Source organism: Galeopterus variegatus, unplaced genomic scaffold, assembly GCF_000696425.1.
Source record: "Galeopterus variegatus unplaced genomic scaffold, G_variegatus-3.0.2 Scaffold161, whole genome shotgun sequence".
NCBI classification, from domain to species: Eukaryota; Metazoa; Chordata; class Mammalia; order Dermoptera; family Cynocephalidae; genus Galeopterus; species Galeopterus variegatus.
In genome coordinates this window covers 275058-291090 of record NW_007726272.1, presented here as the reverse complement: position 1 = coordinate 291090, position 16033 = coordinate 275058, and the positions used below count along the sequence as shown (strand labels likewise).

At 48.7% G+C, this 16033-nt stretch overlaps 1 protein-coding gene across 1 annotated transcript in view; it reads right to left on the bottom strand.

Annotated features, from left to right (window-relative positions):
- The window catches only part of LOC103609474, a 119609-nt gene that overhangs the window by 75791 nt on the left and 27785 nt on the right, over positions 1–16033 (bottom strand). The window contains exons 10-18 of the mRNA XM_008593793.1: positions 15570–15714; positions 13094–13252; positions 11129–11253; positions 9192–9371; positions 4906–5061; positions 4461–4645; positions 3369–3551; positions 2851–2960; positions 717–1003 (exon numbers count right to left, since the gene is read on the bottom strand). Coding sequence (XP_008592015.1) covers positions 717–1003; positions 2851–2960; positions 3369–3551; positions 4461–4645; positions 4906–5061; positions 9192–9371; positions 11129–11253; positions 13094–13252; positions 15570–15714 — 1530 coding nt within the window. The remainder of the gene's footprint in view (positions 1–716; positions 1004–2850; positions 2961–3368; positions 3552–4460; positions 4646–4905; positions 5062–9191; positions 9372–11128; positions 11254–13093; positions 13253–15569; positions 15715–16033) is intronic.

Here is a 16033-nt window from a genome sequence, read left to right as displayed (position 1 = left end):
GGGGGTGGGAGGGTGATCTGATGAGACTTGAAGGCAGCAAGGGAAGGAGTTAGGTGGATGTCTGGGACAAGAGCGTTCCCGGCAGAGGAAAGAGCTAGCGCAAAGGCCCTGGGGCAGGAATGTGCTTGGCAGAGAGAAAAGATGCTGGAGTGTCTGAAGGGCAATGAGCCTGGTAAAGAGTTGTGGGGAGAGGCCAGCAGGAGCTGGATCATGGAAAGCCTGTCCGTCAGGGGGTCTGGCTTCTACTCTGAGGGTAATGGGAGCTGTCAGAGGGTTCTGAGCAGAGCAGGGACACGATCCATTTGGGGTTTTGGAAGGTATGTCTGGCCACTGGTGGAGAACAGATGGTAAGGACACAAGAGTGGGATCTGAGAGGTTAGACAGGAGGGTGTTGAGTGCCTACTCTGGAGCAGGCACTGGGGACATGGGTGAGAAAATCAGGCCCTAGACCTGTCCCCAGGAACTGAGTGACTAGTGGGAAGCACAGACATTAACCATCTTCACAAACAAACATAAAAGTGATCAAAAATAAGAAACGTGGTCTTGTTATAGCAAGTAACAAAGGAACATGATGTACTTTGGAGTAACCAGGGAAGGCTTCCCTGAGGAGGTGACCCCTGAACTGAGATCTGAAGATTGATTCAGAGTTAATAAGTCATAGAGCCCTAGATAGAGAATCAGCATGTACAAATTTCCTGGGGCAGGAGGGAGCCTACAGCAGCACCAGCCCGGCTCAAGAGCCCCAGAGAGGAGCCCATGTCCCTGTGGGTGAGCTTCAGTGTTGACCTAGGGAGACCCACAACCTGCCGGGAAATAAGGGGCCACTGCATAGGGTCCACCTGGGGGTCGAGGGTACAGGCAGCTTCTAGCAGATACTGTCGGAGCCCCGGGTCCTGCTTCTTCAGCGTCACAGCCGCAAACACAGGCACTGAGAGCAGGTAGGGCTGACCAGCTGCCGGCCAGGTCACTTCAGTGCACAGCCGCCAGCCCCAGGTGTCGGACACTGCGGAGAAAGGCAACCAGGCAGCACAGGTCCCCAGAGAGCCAGGCACTTGGGCTGTGGACCCATGGCTGTCCACATCAGCAAAGAAAGAGCTTCTCTTAATTTCTTTTGAGAAACAGGATCGTGTAGACATTAATCCTGTAAGGCAGTACTGTGTAGACCAGACTTTCTCTACCTCTCAGCACTATCGATGTTATGAGCTGGATCATTCTCTTTTATGTGGCTGTCCTGTGCATTATGGGACATTTAGCAACATCCCTGGCCTCTCTCCAATAGATGCCAGTGGCAAACCCCCCACCTCATTGCCAAATGTCCCCTAGGGGGCAAAAGGCTCCTGGTTGAGAACCCCTAGTTAGATTTTAAGAGTATAAAGCAGTACAGTGTAATACACAGGCTTGTGAGCAGATTGCCTGGGTTCAAATTCCAACTTTCAAACTTCCCAGCTGTGTGATGTGACCTTGGACAAATTACTTAACATCTCTGTGCTCTGTGCTTCTCATCTGTAAACTGGTAATGATAATAGTTCCTGCCTCGTTGTGTAGCTGTGAGCATGAACAGGTCAGTGAGTGTTTAGAACAGTGCCTGACCTACAATAATAAGTATTTTTACCCTGATTACGAAAACATAGTCATTGCAGAACATTAGAAAGTTCAGAAACGTTTTTTAAAGTTTTCTGTACATATGTTATATAGTCATCCCTCAGTATTGGAGGGGGATTGGCTCCAGGACCCCCCACAGTTACCTAAATCTGCAAGTCCCTGATATAAAATGCTGTAGAATTTGCATATAAACTACACACGTCCCCTTATACTTTAAATCATCTCTAGATTACTTATAATACCTAAAACAATTCAAATGCTATGTATATAGTTGTTACACTGTATTTTTTATTTGTATTATTTTTTGGTGTTGTATTGTTTTGTATTGGTTTTTTTTTTCCAAAATATTTTTAATACACAGTTAAATTGTGGGTGCGGAACCCATGGACACAGAGGGCCAACTGTACTTTCAAAAGTTTATTTACAATCCAAGATGCAACTTACATACAAAAAAAGAAAGAAAGAAAAGAAAATCATCCAGAAAATTTGTATCTGTTCATTAAATAGACCCCTCACCCACACTATTCAAAAAATGATTGCGAGATCTGCTATATGTGGAATATTCCCTTCCCATCTTTTTACTCAGTTGAGATCATATTTTTAAAATTTTATCACTTTTCACTTGATGTTATTATCAAGGAATTTTCTCATGTTATTAAAATACCTCATTCATTACAGGGCTTAAAAGCTATGAGACATATCAATAATTTACTAGATCAGGAGTCAGCAAACTTTCTGTAAAGGGTCAGAGAGTAAACATTTTAGGCTTTGCAGTCCATATGGTTTCTGTCACAACTAGTCAGTTCTACTGTTATAGGACAAAAGCAGCCACAGACAATATGTAACTGAATGGATGTGGTCGTGTTCCAATAAAACTTTGTTTCTAGACACTGATATTTGAATTTTATAAAATTTGCATGTAATGAAATATTATTCTTTTCTTTTTTAACCATTAAAAAATGTAAAATCCTATACTTAGTCCACAGGCCTTTTTAATAAGCCATTTTGCCCACTGCTGGATATTTGAGTTGCTTCCAATTTTTGCTCTCATAAATTATAATGCAATGGACATCTTTGTGCACAAGGCACTTAAAAGTGATTTTGGTTTGCTCCCATAAGGTAGGGTTCTAGAAGAGGAATCATTGAGTGGAGGGGAATAAATACTTTTAGTGCAGAAGAGCAACTCTGGGATTTGGAGCAGACATCATCCTCCTCAGCCCCCAGGAAGCCCATTTGGGACGATGGCACACAGGCCCTGCTGCCTACCTTCCTTGCTGGTACAGGATTGGGCCTCGGAAGGGCTGTGGACGTGATTGAGGCTCCTCACATCATCCCCAGTGATAAGATACAGCTTAGAGCTGGGTGGGGAAAGAGGAACAGCCCAGACAAGCCATTTTCACTCATTCGTCAGGATGAATAACTTCCTGAGCTACTAGAACTTGGCACTGGGGCAAATTCCACCCTGAGCAGGGCAGCACCCCATCCAGTCCCTGTCACAGACACACACACCCTCACTGATATATGTGCACATGTGCTCTCTCGCACGCTCACATTCACAGACACACAATCACCATGCAGTCAAGGCACACCCTCACGCACACACATGCTCATGGCACACTCACATGCACACATGATCATACACATTCTCACACATGCATGCGAGTGCTCATGCACACACGTTCACACCCTCTCACACATCTGATCTCACACACGCTCACACTCAGACACAAACTCACGGCTCCCTCCCACGGGTGCAGGACGCCCACCTGAAGTTTAGCAGCTCCACAACCTCCTCGGGTGTGTTCAGATGCACCTTGAGGTCCCGGCCCTTTCTCGCCTGGATCCCACCGTCCAGGCTGGCACTGCCACGGATGCCAGTCACCCACCTTAGCCCGGCCTGCCCCAGGGCGCCTGCTGTGCCCATCTGAGCCGAAATCTGGAGCAGGGCACTGAGGGAGAGGCACAGGCCAGCTGTATCCCGCAGGTCCCAGCAGCCACAACCCCAGCACCGACCTGCCTGCCACAACCCCCTGGCTGTCCTCCGCAGGCCTGAGCCAGAGCAGCCCTGCACCACGGCCCCGCTGGCCACATGCTCCCTGTGCGCCAAGCACTTTCCAATCCCTACCATCATTAGCCCATCTTACAGATGGGGAAGCAGAGGCTCAGAGAGGTGAAACTACCTGTTTGGGTCACACAGCTGGGACACAGGATATGGCTGGGATAAACCCTGGCTGTCTGAGTGTGAGTCCAATCTGTGACAAAGAGCAGCCTGTGCAGGACATCCATGTTCCCCACGTCAGACCCAGACACAAGGACAGCTCAGCTGAGTGGCCAGGGACAGACACCCAGAATCAAGGCCATGACAGGCTCCAGAATTGGTCCAAGCATTGCACAAATTCTGCTCCAATGTTTTCATGCCATGTGGCGCTGGGCAATGGCCATCCTTGCTTTGAGCCTCAGTTTCCTCACCAATTAGTGGAATAGGAAACGGCTGCCCCCCTGGGTGACCATCCAGGTCCAGTGGGCTTGGGGCTGGCTCATCTCGGTGGCTCCTCTCCTCACTTCCCCTTGGAACAGAGTGGAGTGGAGGGAAGAGCATGGGGCTGCAGCATCAGACCACAGATGCTGTGCAACCGTGGCACGTGCCTTCATCTCTCTGAGCCTCAGTAAAGTGGGCCTAGAGCCCAGGATCTCCTCACACAGTCTCTTGGCATAATAAACAATGGAATTAGGGGTGGGCTGCAGAAGAGGGATCCCCTCTGACCCATGCAGATACCCCAGCACCCCCAGCTCTCTGCAGCCCTCTACAGGGAGAGGCCCCCATCCCCTACCCATCCCACCCCTGAGGAGCCAGCTACCTGGGCTTGACATAACCGTTCACAGAGAAATCTGAGCGCTGCTGGAAGTCGGCAGTTCCTCGGACCCGGATGCTGATGGCGACCGAGGCGTTTAGGGTCAGCCGGGCTGGGAGGCCGGACACGGTGGGAAAGACAAGCTCCTCTGTAGCCAGGCCCAGCCTCCGGTTCACCTGCACCTCCTGCCCCTGTGGCCAAAGAACTGTGACAGGGCACGTGGACACCCTGGCTGTGGGCCTCAGTTATCTTCAGATGGCACATTATCCCCAGTTTCCAGATGAGGAAACTGAGGCCACAAACAGATAAAAGAGGTCCCTACCCAAGGCCACATAGCCAGAAAGCAGTGGAGCCGGGATTTGAACTTGGGCAGTCTGGCTACAAATTTCATGTGTTTAAGTGCTTTGCCAAAGTGTCAAAGGGGAATCGGCAGGGGGCGGGGGAGAGGCACCTTCAGGAGCTGGATGGTGAGCTCGGCCAGGTTCAGGGACTGGCGCTTCATGTGGCTCCCCATCGCCCCGCAGTTCACGAAGCTCAGCTCGTGCCCAAACACCTTCACGCTCAACTCGCATCGCAGCGCCCGCCGCGTGCCGCGACTCTGCACCACCTGAGGGAGAACCCAGACTGGTCACACAGGACAGGGTTGGGGTTAGCAGGTGCAAAGCACCTGGACTTGGGTAGGCGGGAGGGGTGGCTAGAGAGAAAGATCGAGGGCTCGTGGGGTTCAGGACGGGACTTGGAAAACTCAGGGCGCATGAACTAAATCCCACCTCCAGATGTACTTACTATGACCTGCACAGTACTATCCAGTGTCCAAGGCAGTGTGTGTGTATTTAAATAAATATTTTATTTTTGAATGATTTTAGATACACAGAAAAGTTCCAAAAATAGTACAGAGAGTTACCCTATACCCTTCCACCCCGTTCCCCCTACTGACATCTTATATCACCAGGGTGCATATTGAAAACTAGCAAATCAACAATGGTATGTTACTATTTACTAACTCCAATTTTCATGTGGATTTCACCAGTTTTTCCATTAATGAATGTCCTCTTTCTGTTCCAGGATCCAATCCAGGAAAGCACACTATATCTAGTTGCCATGTCTCCTTGGTCTCTGGTCGTGATTCTTTCTTAGTCTTTCACTGTTTTACATGCTGTGTGCATTTTTTACAAACTGAATTTGTTCCCAACATTTAAATATCAGGAGATTTTATCTAAAATCCAGATCTGTGGCTTCTCGAAAAAGAGAAATATTGGCCTGCCAACCCCCCACAAGGGGGCAAGAAGTGGTGAGAGCTGAGCAGAGGCTGCTACTTCCAGCTAAGGCATGTGCTTGCACTGTTGGCCACAGTCCCCACCACTCCCTATTGTCTCTCCAAAACTGAGGCCAAGTATCTGTTGCCATTCATCGCTGTGCTTGTGCAAAATATTTCTTGGGATATGTCTTTATGAAAATTGAGAAAATAATGAGGGGATTGAACATTCTAAGAAAAAATATTTATACCCAGCCCACCTCCCTCATTCAGGTTACTTGCTGACCCCAGCTCTAGTCCAAGATGCTTTTAATGGCAGGGTCTATGTGCTCACCATTGTGTCCCTAGGCTCTGAGCTCATATTTGGTGGTTAGTAAACAGTGAATATGTGAACAAACTCCCCAGCCACCCACCTTGATCACCACCAGATGTACATGACAATGACATTTTACAAGAGCAACAAGTTGCCAACCATCTAAGTGTCCATCAATGGGAGCATGGTTATGTAATCTGTGGCCCCCACCCACAGAATGGATATTAAAATGTAAGCTCACAGTGAGTTTCTAGTAAGAAAATGATCAAGTAACAATATGAAGTAAAAAACCAGGCGAAAGACACACATACCCTACATCCCTACTGATGTGTAAATGATAGATCTTCAAAATGTTTATGGAAGGATTCATATTATTTTTAATTCTATTTTCCACAAACTTTTCAAAGTACCCTTGTACATACATTCACCAAAAGGGCATGCTCAAGAATATTCATAGAACAATTTATAATAGCCAGAAACTGGAAACTACCCAAAAGCCCATCAAAGGTCGAATAAATGGATAAAGAAATTGTTATATGTTCACACAATGGAATACTACACAGAAATGAGAATGGACAAATTTTAAGTACATACAACAGCATAGGTGAATCTCACAAATTTTATGCAAAAGAAGTCAGACACCAAAAAAGAGTGCCTGAGCCAAAAGGTAGAAACAACCCAAGTGTCCATCGAAGGATAAACAGAAAAACAAATTATAGAATATGGTGGAATATTATTTAGCCCTAAACAGAAATGCAGTATTGATACATACCACAATATGGATGAACCCTGAAGACATTATGCTAAGTGAAAGAAGCCAGACACGAAAGGTCGAGTATTGTATGATTCTATTTACATGAAATATCAAGAATAGGCAAATCCACAGAGACAGAAAGCTGATTTGTGGTTGCCAGGGACACGGAGGGGGTCATGGGGGAAGACTGCTTAATGGGTACAGGGTCTCCTTTGGGTGTGATGAAAATGGTCTGGAACTAGATAGAGGTGGTGGTGGCACCACTGTGAATGTACAAAATACCACAGACTTTTTCACTTGAAGGTGGTTAATTTTATGTGAATTTCATCTCTATTTTTTAAAAGAGTCCATGGTGAATTCATATAAAGTTTGCAAAAGGAACTGCATGTGACTTCTACTGCCAACCAAATTGAAGTAACTGGGACCGGATTTACCCTCCCACGTGGACCAGCCTAGAACCCAGATGAAACAGATTAACCAATGGTTTCCAAGACACCAGACACCAAGCAACATCAGATAATGAACCTCTAGAGACAGGAATAAGTAAGTGAGCCCAGCTAACTGCCTGGAGAGGGTGTCTGGGCTGTGATGCAGGGAGGTGGACCAAAGCTGAGCAAGGGGGACTCACTGAGTTGAAGAGCTGAGGGTCTGGGGAGACCAAGGTGGCCAGACTTCACAGGGCAGAGAGTAAGAGAAGAGAGAACTGCACAGAGAGAACATTCTGGAGATTTGCAGGTTTTCAGGAAATCCCTGTGACATCACATTAGGCAAAGACTTCTGAGCTACAACACCCAAAGCACTATCCGTAAAAGAAATGAATAAACTTGAGTTCATCAAAATTAAGAACTTCAGCTCTTCAAAAGACACAATTAAGAGAACAAAAACACACACCACAGACCTGGAGAAAAGATTTCCAAGTCGTATATCTGATAAATGACATGTTTCCAGAATATATAAAAAATTTTCAGAGCCGGCCCGTGGCTCACTCAGGAGAGTGCGGTGCTGATAACACCAAGGCCCCGGGTTTGGATCCCACATAGGGATGGCCGGTTCGCTCACTGGCTGAGCGTGGTGCTGACGACACCAAGTCAAGGGTTAAGATCCCCTTACCGGTCATCTTTTAAAAAAAATTTTTTTTCAAAACTCAATAATAAAACAATTTAACAAAATAAAATGAGCAAAATATTTGAACATACACTTCACCAAAGAAGACATATGGATAGCAAATAGGACATGAAAAGATGCCCAACATCATTAGTCATTAGGGAAAAGCAAACTAAAGCCACAAGATACTCCCACACACTACTGGAATAGCTAAAATTAAAAAGTCTAACCACACCAAGTGTTGGTGAGGATGTGGAGAAACTGAAACTCTCATATGCTGCTGGTGGAATAAAAATGGCACAACCACTTTGGAAAACAGTTTAGCAGATTCTGAAAAAATTAAACGTGTACCTACCATATGATCCAGCCACTCCTACATATACATCTAAAAGAAATGAAAGCATATGTCCGTACGAAGACTTGTACACAAATGTTCCTAGCAGCTTTATTTTTAATAGCCAAACCTTGGAAATAACTCAAATGTCCACCAACAGGTGAATGGACAAATATGGTACACTCATATGATGAAATACAACTCAGCAATAAAAAGAAATAAACATTAGTATACCCTACAACATGGATGAATCTCAAAATAATTATGCTGAATGAAAGAAGCCAAACAAAAAAGAATATATGCTTTCTTAAAAAAGCACATGTTGCATAATGCAATTTATGTAACAGTCTAGAAAATGCAACTAATCTATAATGACAGAAGTATAGTATAATCTATACTCTCAGTAGTTACTGGAAATGGGGACGAAGGAAGGAATTATTAAGGTGCACAAGGAAACTTTGGGGGTGATGGATTTTTTCATTAGCTTTATTATGGGGATGGTTTCATGTCAAACTTACCCAACTACACACTTTGTGTGTCATTTATCGTGTGCCAATTATACCTCAGCAAAGCTGATTGTTAAAAAGTAGAACTAATTGACACTGACAGAAGTCAGAACCCTTGTTAGTGATTACTCTTGGTTAGGGATGGGTTGTAACTACGGGAGGAGGGCAGAAGGGGGGTCTCTGGGGTGCCGATGATGGTTTGGGTGCTGGCTCCGTGGGTGTGTTGAGTTGGTGGACATGCATCAAGCTGTTCACTTACAATGTAGGGATTTTTCTACATGTAGGTTCTACTTCACTAAACAGTTTTTTAATGTACAGCTCACTACTCAGATCTGACCAGCAGCTTATTTCTGTAAGGGTCAGAGTTTATAGCTGCCTGAATCCCAAGTCCGAAAGCCAAGCAAGAGCCCAAGAATGTTGGTGGCCAGGCATGCCTGGTGGGAGCAGCGGGGACATGGCTTCTTCCCCTACCTTCTGCTGTAGGTCTCTCATCTTTCTGGATCTTTCTCCTGGACACTCAGGGCTGGCTGGCTGTGATGCAGGCCCTGGTTCTGGCCCCAGGGGGTGTGTCTCCTCTTCCCGTCCCCAGAATGACTTCTGGCCAAACAGTCTGCGAGCAATTTCCTCAGCATTTTCCAGCCGGAGCCCCAACTGGGGAGGGAAGCCACGGGCTCAGGGAGAAGCAACTCAGTCACGCAGTGATCGAGATGATCAAGCACTTTGGGGTTGGGGGCTTGGGCAGGGAACCCTGAAGTCTTGAGCAGTGCACTCTGGGCTCCCTGGGATCCATCTGGGCTCAGGTAAAGGACGACAACACTGGGAAATGCATCGAACTCGTAATTGCTTGGCAGACGCCACACAGCAAGAATTCCTACCAATTCTTTAAGACCTGGTTCAAATGTCACCGCCCATAGGAAGCCTTCCCTGAACTCCCACATCACTCCCTTCCCACATCCCCCAGCCTGGTTCGTTCTCAAAATTTGATGGATGATTGAATGGACCCTTCCTTCTGTCCCTCCTTCCTTCCATCTGTCCATTCATCCAGCCATCTGTTCAACTGTCCTTTCACCCTCCCCATTCATCCAACCATCTACCCACCCACCAGCCCACCTTCCATCTTTTCTGTCTTTTGTTCCATCCATCCATCTTTCCTTCCACCCAGCCATCCATCCATCGCATTCATCCATCCATCTACTTCTCCTTCCTTCCCTCTGCTCTTCCTTCCCTCCTTCCATCCAGACATTTCTGACAGCATTTGGAGAGAAATCACTAGAAGGTCAGCACTTGGCAGATCTGAACCCACCACCCAGCTGGCAAAGTTTGGGTAAGTGGCCCTGTTTCCCATAAATCAGGAGGGGTAGGGATAGAGCACAGAGCACCCTCCCTCAGTCAAGCTCCAGAGGCCTGGGGGAAGGGGAAGGAAGGGCCTCAGGTAATCCATTTGCTGGATGCAGGACCTCAGAGGTGTTCCCGCTTCTGTCAGCAGATGCTCAAATCACATCGTGTCACTCCCCAGCCTAAAACCCTTCCACAACCCAGCCCTGCCTCCTCCCTGCCCTCCTGTCTCACCACCGTCCTACTCGCTCCCTACTCTACTCCTGTTCCTCGAACACCCCAAGCCCTTTCTCTTCCTGGGATCTTTGCACTTACTGGTGCCCCTGCCTGGGAGGCTCTTACCTGAGCTCTGCACACAGCTGCACATGCTCACCCTTCAGGTCTTAGGTCAAACTCCACCTCCCTGCGTGCACTATTTAAAGTTGCCGTCGTATCATCAGTGTGTTTACATGTTTTTTATCTGTCTACCTCTTTAGGCTGCGAGCACCAAGAGGGCAGGGGCCATGTCTCTCTAGTTATATTTCTAGAGCCCAGCACAGTGCGTGGTACAATGTCAGATAAAGGATGAATATTCGTGCAGTGGAGCGTGGGTAGATGGATGAATAAATATGGATGGATGGATTTGGACAGACACGAATGGAAGGCTGGATGGACGAGTAGGAGAATAGATGAATAGAGGGGTGGATGAGAGGGTGGGAGGGTGGATGGATGGATGGACAGACGGACAGATGGACAGATGAAAGAGCGCTGTGTGGATGGATGGGTGAGTGAGTGTATAAATGAATGGGTAACTGGATGGACGGATGAGAGGGATGGATGAATGGGTGGACAGATGTGTGGAAGGATGGAAGGACGGATGGAGGGATGTGGGTGAATGGATGATATATGGATGTATTTATAGGTGGTTGGGTGAACAGAAGGGTGGAAAAATGAGTAGGTGGATGGATGTAGAGGATTGGGGGCTGAACAACGGAGGCAAGGGATAGAGGGATAGACAGACGGATGGAGGGGATAATTTCTGGGCCCAAGTCCAGGAGAGGCCCTGAGGAGACTGCAGCAAGGCTCCCTCTTACGTCCAGGAGGTTGAAGGCACGGCCTGCGGCATGGACGGTCAGGTTGACTGTGGCAGAACGAGGAAGGAAGGAGGCGGGAGAGAAGAGAAGGGTCCTCTCCAGGTTGGCTCCCACGCTGCCCGATGCTAGCAGAAAGGAAAGAGGGTCGGCACGTTCTGCACTCCTCACAGGACAGGGTCCGGCTCCTGAGGGGACACCGCTCGAGACAGGGCCAGACGTGTGGCTGCATCTCCCGGGCCGGGAAGCAAAACAGCCTTAAGTCTTATCCAGGACAGAGGGTCACACTCACCCGCGCGTGCTGAGGCGGGGACCAGGCGCCCAGAGCTCCCACTCCCACCCCGACTTCCCACAGCGGTGGAGGCGGTTTAGGAGATCCCCTCTTTGATTCTCTAGTGGTTACAACAGAGGCAGTCTCGGTGTGGGACTAATCTCTCTCCTAACACAGGAGAAGGCAGTGCTCAAAATCCACGGCCCTCACCGGGCGACAGAATCCGGGGAATTCAAGAACAGGGTTTCATCATCGCTACGGTGCTTTTCAGGGCCACCTTCTCTTTACAGAGAGTTAACCTGATGTTCTAGGAGCCGCAGTGATAGCAAGTCTCCTTTTAAAAACAAGTTTAAAAGAGCCAATTTAGAGAAAAGGTGGAAGTATTCAGTTCGACAAAGAAACAGCATCAGTCTGGTAAAGGCATCTAACGCGGAGCAGGGAGGCCACTTCTGCTTGAACCTCAGCCACGTCTTAGCTGGGAACACTATGAACTTCTGCCGGGCTTTTGCGCTCAGCCGTGTTACTTTTGCATTCGGCCAACCACAGCAGCCACGCTTCAGCCAACCACAGCAGCCACGCTTCAGCCAACCACAGCACCACCTTCAGCCAATCACAGCAGCCCCCTTCAGCCAATCACAGCACCCCCTTCAGCCAACCACAGCAGCCCCCTTCAGCCAATCACAGCACCCCCTTCAGCCAACCACAGCAGCCCCCTTCAGCCAATCACAGCACCCCCTTCAGCCAACCACAGCAGCCCCCTTCAGCCAATCACAGCACCCCCTTCAGCCAACCACAGCAGCCCCCTTCAGCCAATCACAGCACCCCCTTCAGCCAACCACAGCAGCCCCCTTCAGCCAATCACAGCACCCCCTTCAGCCAACCACAGCAGCCCCCTTCAGCCAATCACAGCACCCCCTTCAGCCAACCACAGCAGCCCCCTTCAGCCAATCACAGCACCCCCTTCAGCCAACCACAGCAGCCCCCTTCAGCCAATCACAGCACCCCCTTCAGCCAACCACAGCAGCCCCCTTCAGCCAATCACAGCACCCCCTTCAGCCAACCACAGCAGCCCCCTTCAGCCAATCACAGCACCCCCTTCAGCCAACCACAGCAGCCCCCTTCAGCCAATCACAGCACCACCTTCAGCCAACCACAGCACCACCTTCAGCCAATCACAGCACCACCTTTCCCCAATCACAGCAGCCACTTTTAGCCAATCACAGCAGCCACTCTTCTGTCAATCACAGGCTGCCAATTGGCTGCAGACTGATCATCCCATTCACATAAGGCAAACACTGAGCGGAACCAATCAGGTTGTTTCTGTCTGTCACTTCCTTTCCTCGACTACAAATACGACCTGCACCTGCGGTGGGGCGGCCCTTCTGAACCCTTTTTGGTGCAGACTGGTGTCTGATTCTAGACTCCTTCACCAGTTCCTAAATTTTCTTTGTTTCCTATCTCAACCAGGTAGTTCATTTTGTTTTGCTGAGAAGCTGAACGCAATGAAATGTCCTACATGAACAGCAGGTGCTGTGGGTCTATTGCAACACATCAAGCAGGCTAAATAGTAAATGTAAATACAAATGTTGTCAATATAGGAAACAACGCCTTTGATCCATATGCCCTCAGGAGTTGGAGTTCTGGGGTCCCCAAGACTGTGGCCAGAGCAGGACAGAGGCTGCCCAGGATGGCCATACCTGAGCGGAAGGTCACATCAGAATAGGATGAGTGTTTCCAGATCTCTGGGTGGAACTCATGGCTGAGGATGTCCTCGGGGAGGGCGTCCCGAAGGGCCCACTTCAGGGGATCGTCCGTCTCCAGCAGCTGCAGGAAGTGACTCCACACGAAGGAGCCCACTGGAGTGGAGTCACAGCCAGCGGGGAGGGCAGGGGCGGGCGGTGAGGAACGGGTCTGGAGCTGGCACAGTCCAGACAAAAGACCCTCCAGCCCCCATCCCACGTCCTGCTCTTGCCACACACCAGGGACTTCTCTGAGGTTTAGTTCCGGAGACCCACAACCTCTCTGAAGAAACGATGGCAAACAGCAATGCCTCCATGGAACGCGGAAATCTAGCCTGTGCATGGAATTCTGTTATGTGCTTTCCAGAGAGGAAAGAGAAGTATTGTGGGGAAATCCTGGCTTGAAAGTCAGAGCAGAGTCTGTATCCCAGTTCCAACACTCGGGGTGGTCACTCCACCTCTCTGAGCCTCAGTTTCCTCATCTGTGAAATGGGGGAGTCAGACCTGATTTCAAATCCTAGTTCTACTACTTACAAGTGTGGCCTGAGATAGTCACTCCACCTCTCTGAGCCTCAGTTTCTCCACCTGTAAAATGAACTAATGACTCATCTCACAGGGCTGTTTGTGAAGATCAGTCAACAGTACAGCCTAGACCTAAAAGACTAAGTATGCTTTAGGGTTGGCAAAGGGGTGATGGGCAATCCATAATGGGGGCACCCTCAGGGTCCCTGGAGGGATAAAGATCAAATTAAAACATAATGGGAACGAGGACAATGGGGGAGGTTAGAGTCTAACAGGAACCCCCAGACCTCTTGGTTATCTCAAGCTCTCAGAAGGCCCAGCAGGGAGCTTCTGGAACAGTCTACCGGAACAGTCTACCATAGGACCAAAATGGCTTTTGGGTGATAAGGCACCTACTTGTTCCCACTGGGCAACACAGCCAGGTACCCCAAGACCTCTGTTGAGGGAAGCCCCTTGGCTGATCCCCTGGGAGAGGGCTTAACTGCCTACTTGGTTCGATTCATGACAAATGCAGCCCCCTCCCCACACCCACCATCCACAAATCACACCCCATGCTTGAAACTACCAACTCAAAGAGCTGCATCTTCCAGTAGTGCCATTTCTTCAGAAGGTAATTCAGCAACAACACATCAGACTTTTAAATGTGCACACACTTCGCCTCAGCAATTTCTCTTCTGGGAAATTATCCCAAAGTTAGATTAACACAAGGGCCAAAGGTGGATGTGCAGGGAGGTTTGTTTTGGTCATTGATTCTAACAGCAAAAGACCAGAAACAACCTAAATGCCCATCAGTGGGACTGGTGCAATGGATTATGGTACAAGCTCCCAGCAGCACATCATACAGCCGATAAGAGTCCACAGGCCCTGACATGGAAAGGGTTCCCAGACATGTTAAAGGCAAACATCAACAAACACAACAGCATGTACAACATGATCCTGAGTTGCTGCTGTTGTTACAGAGATATACACAGATGCTCATCAATGCATAAAAGTTCTGATGTGATAAACAAGAGAACTGTTCACAGTGAATGCCTTCAGGAAACAGGACTTGGCGCTGGGGGAGGAGGAAGGAAGAATTTAATTTTCACTTATCCCTTGCCCACCACTTTGAAGTTTTGACCACATGGTTATGCTGCAATGATAACAGTAGTAGTGATCATAACATAAAAAGCAACAGTTACACATATAACACTTGTACTGTTCTAAACGTCTTCGTGTATTAACTCATTTTATGCTCTCAACACTCTGCGAGGGAAGTACTATTGTTATCCCCATTTCACAGGTGTAGAAATGGAGGCTCACAAAGGTATAGTAACATGTCCAAGGCCATACAGGTAGAAAACGGCTGACCTGGGATTTGAAACCAGGCTCTCAACACACTGTGCATTATAGGGGTTTTTTGTTTGGTTTTTTTAATTCAGCTGAACTTAGTTTTTGAATTTATGCCTTTGGGGTCAGGAACTATGCTCAGAAGCCTCTTGTTTAAAGGGAATTCTCTGACCCCAGAAGGGATCTGAAATTCACAGACACTGTCCCTCCTCTGTCTCAGGTCTCTCTTTAAGGTACTGTGTCATGATCTGGCCAGAGCTAGAAGGGACCTCAGTAACTCCCATCCCATTTTACAGATGAGGAAACTGAAGATCAGAGAGAAGAACCAACTTCTCCAGGGTTCCCCAATGGCAGAATGGGGACAGGAATTGCCATGCAGAGGAGAGAGGTAGACAGGGCCACTTATCCAGATGTTGTGGCAAGAGAAGGCAGGGGGGGAGTTGGAAGGGGACAGGACAACACCTGAAGGGTGGAGGGTAAGGATGCCCCCAGACCCCCTGCACCCAAGAGGTGCCTGGGGCCAGTTCCCCCCAACATCTCCTCCCCATCCCCCCACCCCTGACACACACACTGTCCTGCTCACCCTGGGTGGACTGCTCGCTTGCCTGCATGCGCCGCACTTGGGCAAACACCTCCTCACCAGGGCACCTCATCAAGGCCAGGTAGGCATTGATGCGGATCTCAGCATCCTCTTCAGGGGTTTGGTACAGACGGGAGAGCACAGATCGCTGGCTTGGGCGGAAGGAAGGCCATCATCTGGGGCCCACCCCCCTCCACCCAGGAAGGTGATGTCCCCTGGCTCTGCAGGCAGCCTGGCTGCCTGTCCCTACCTCTCCCAACATCTCCACTGGAGGAGGTCTCCCTGACACATTCTCACCTGTGGCCCAGAGGCAGGAGGTAAGTAGGGGTTCCCCAGTTCTCTACCAGCCCCAGCCCAGATCCTTGTCAATTTCCATCCATAAAAATACACAAACAAATGGGCGTGGCTGCATTCCAATAAAACAAAAGCAGCACAAAATACACACAGGAGGTATTTTCAAAACATCT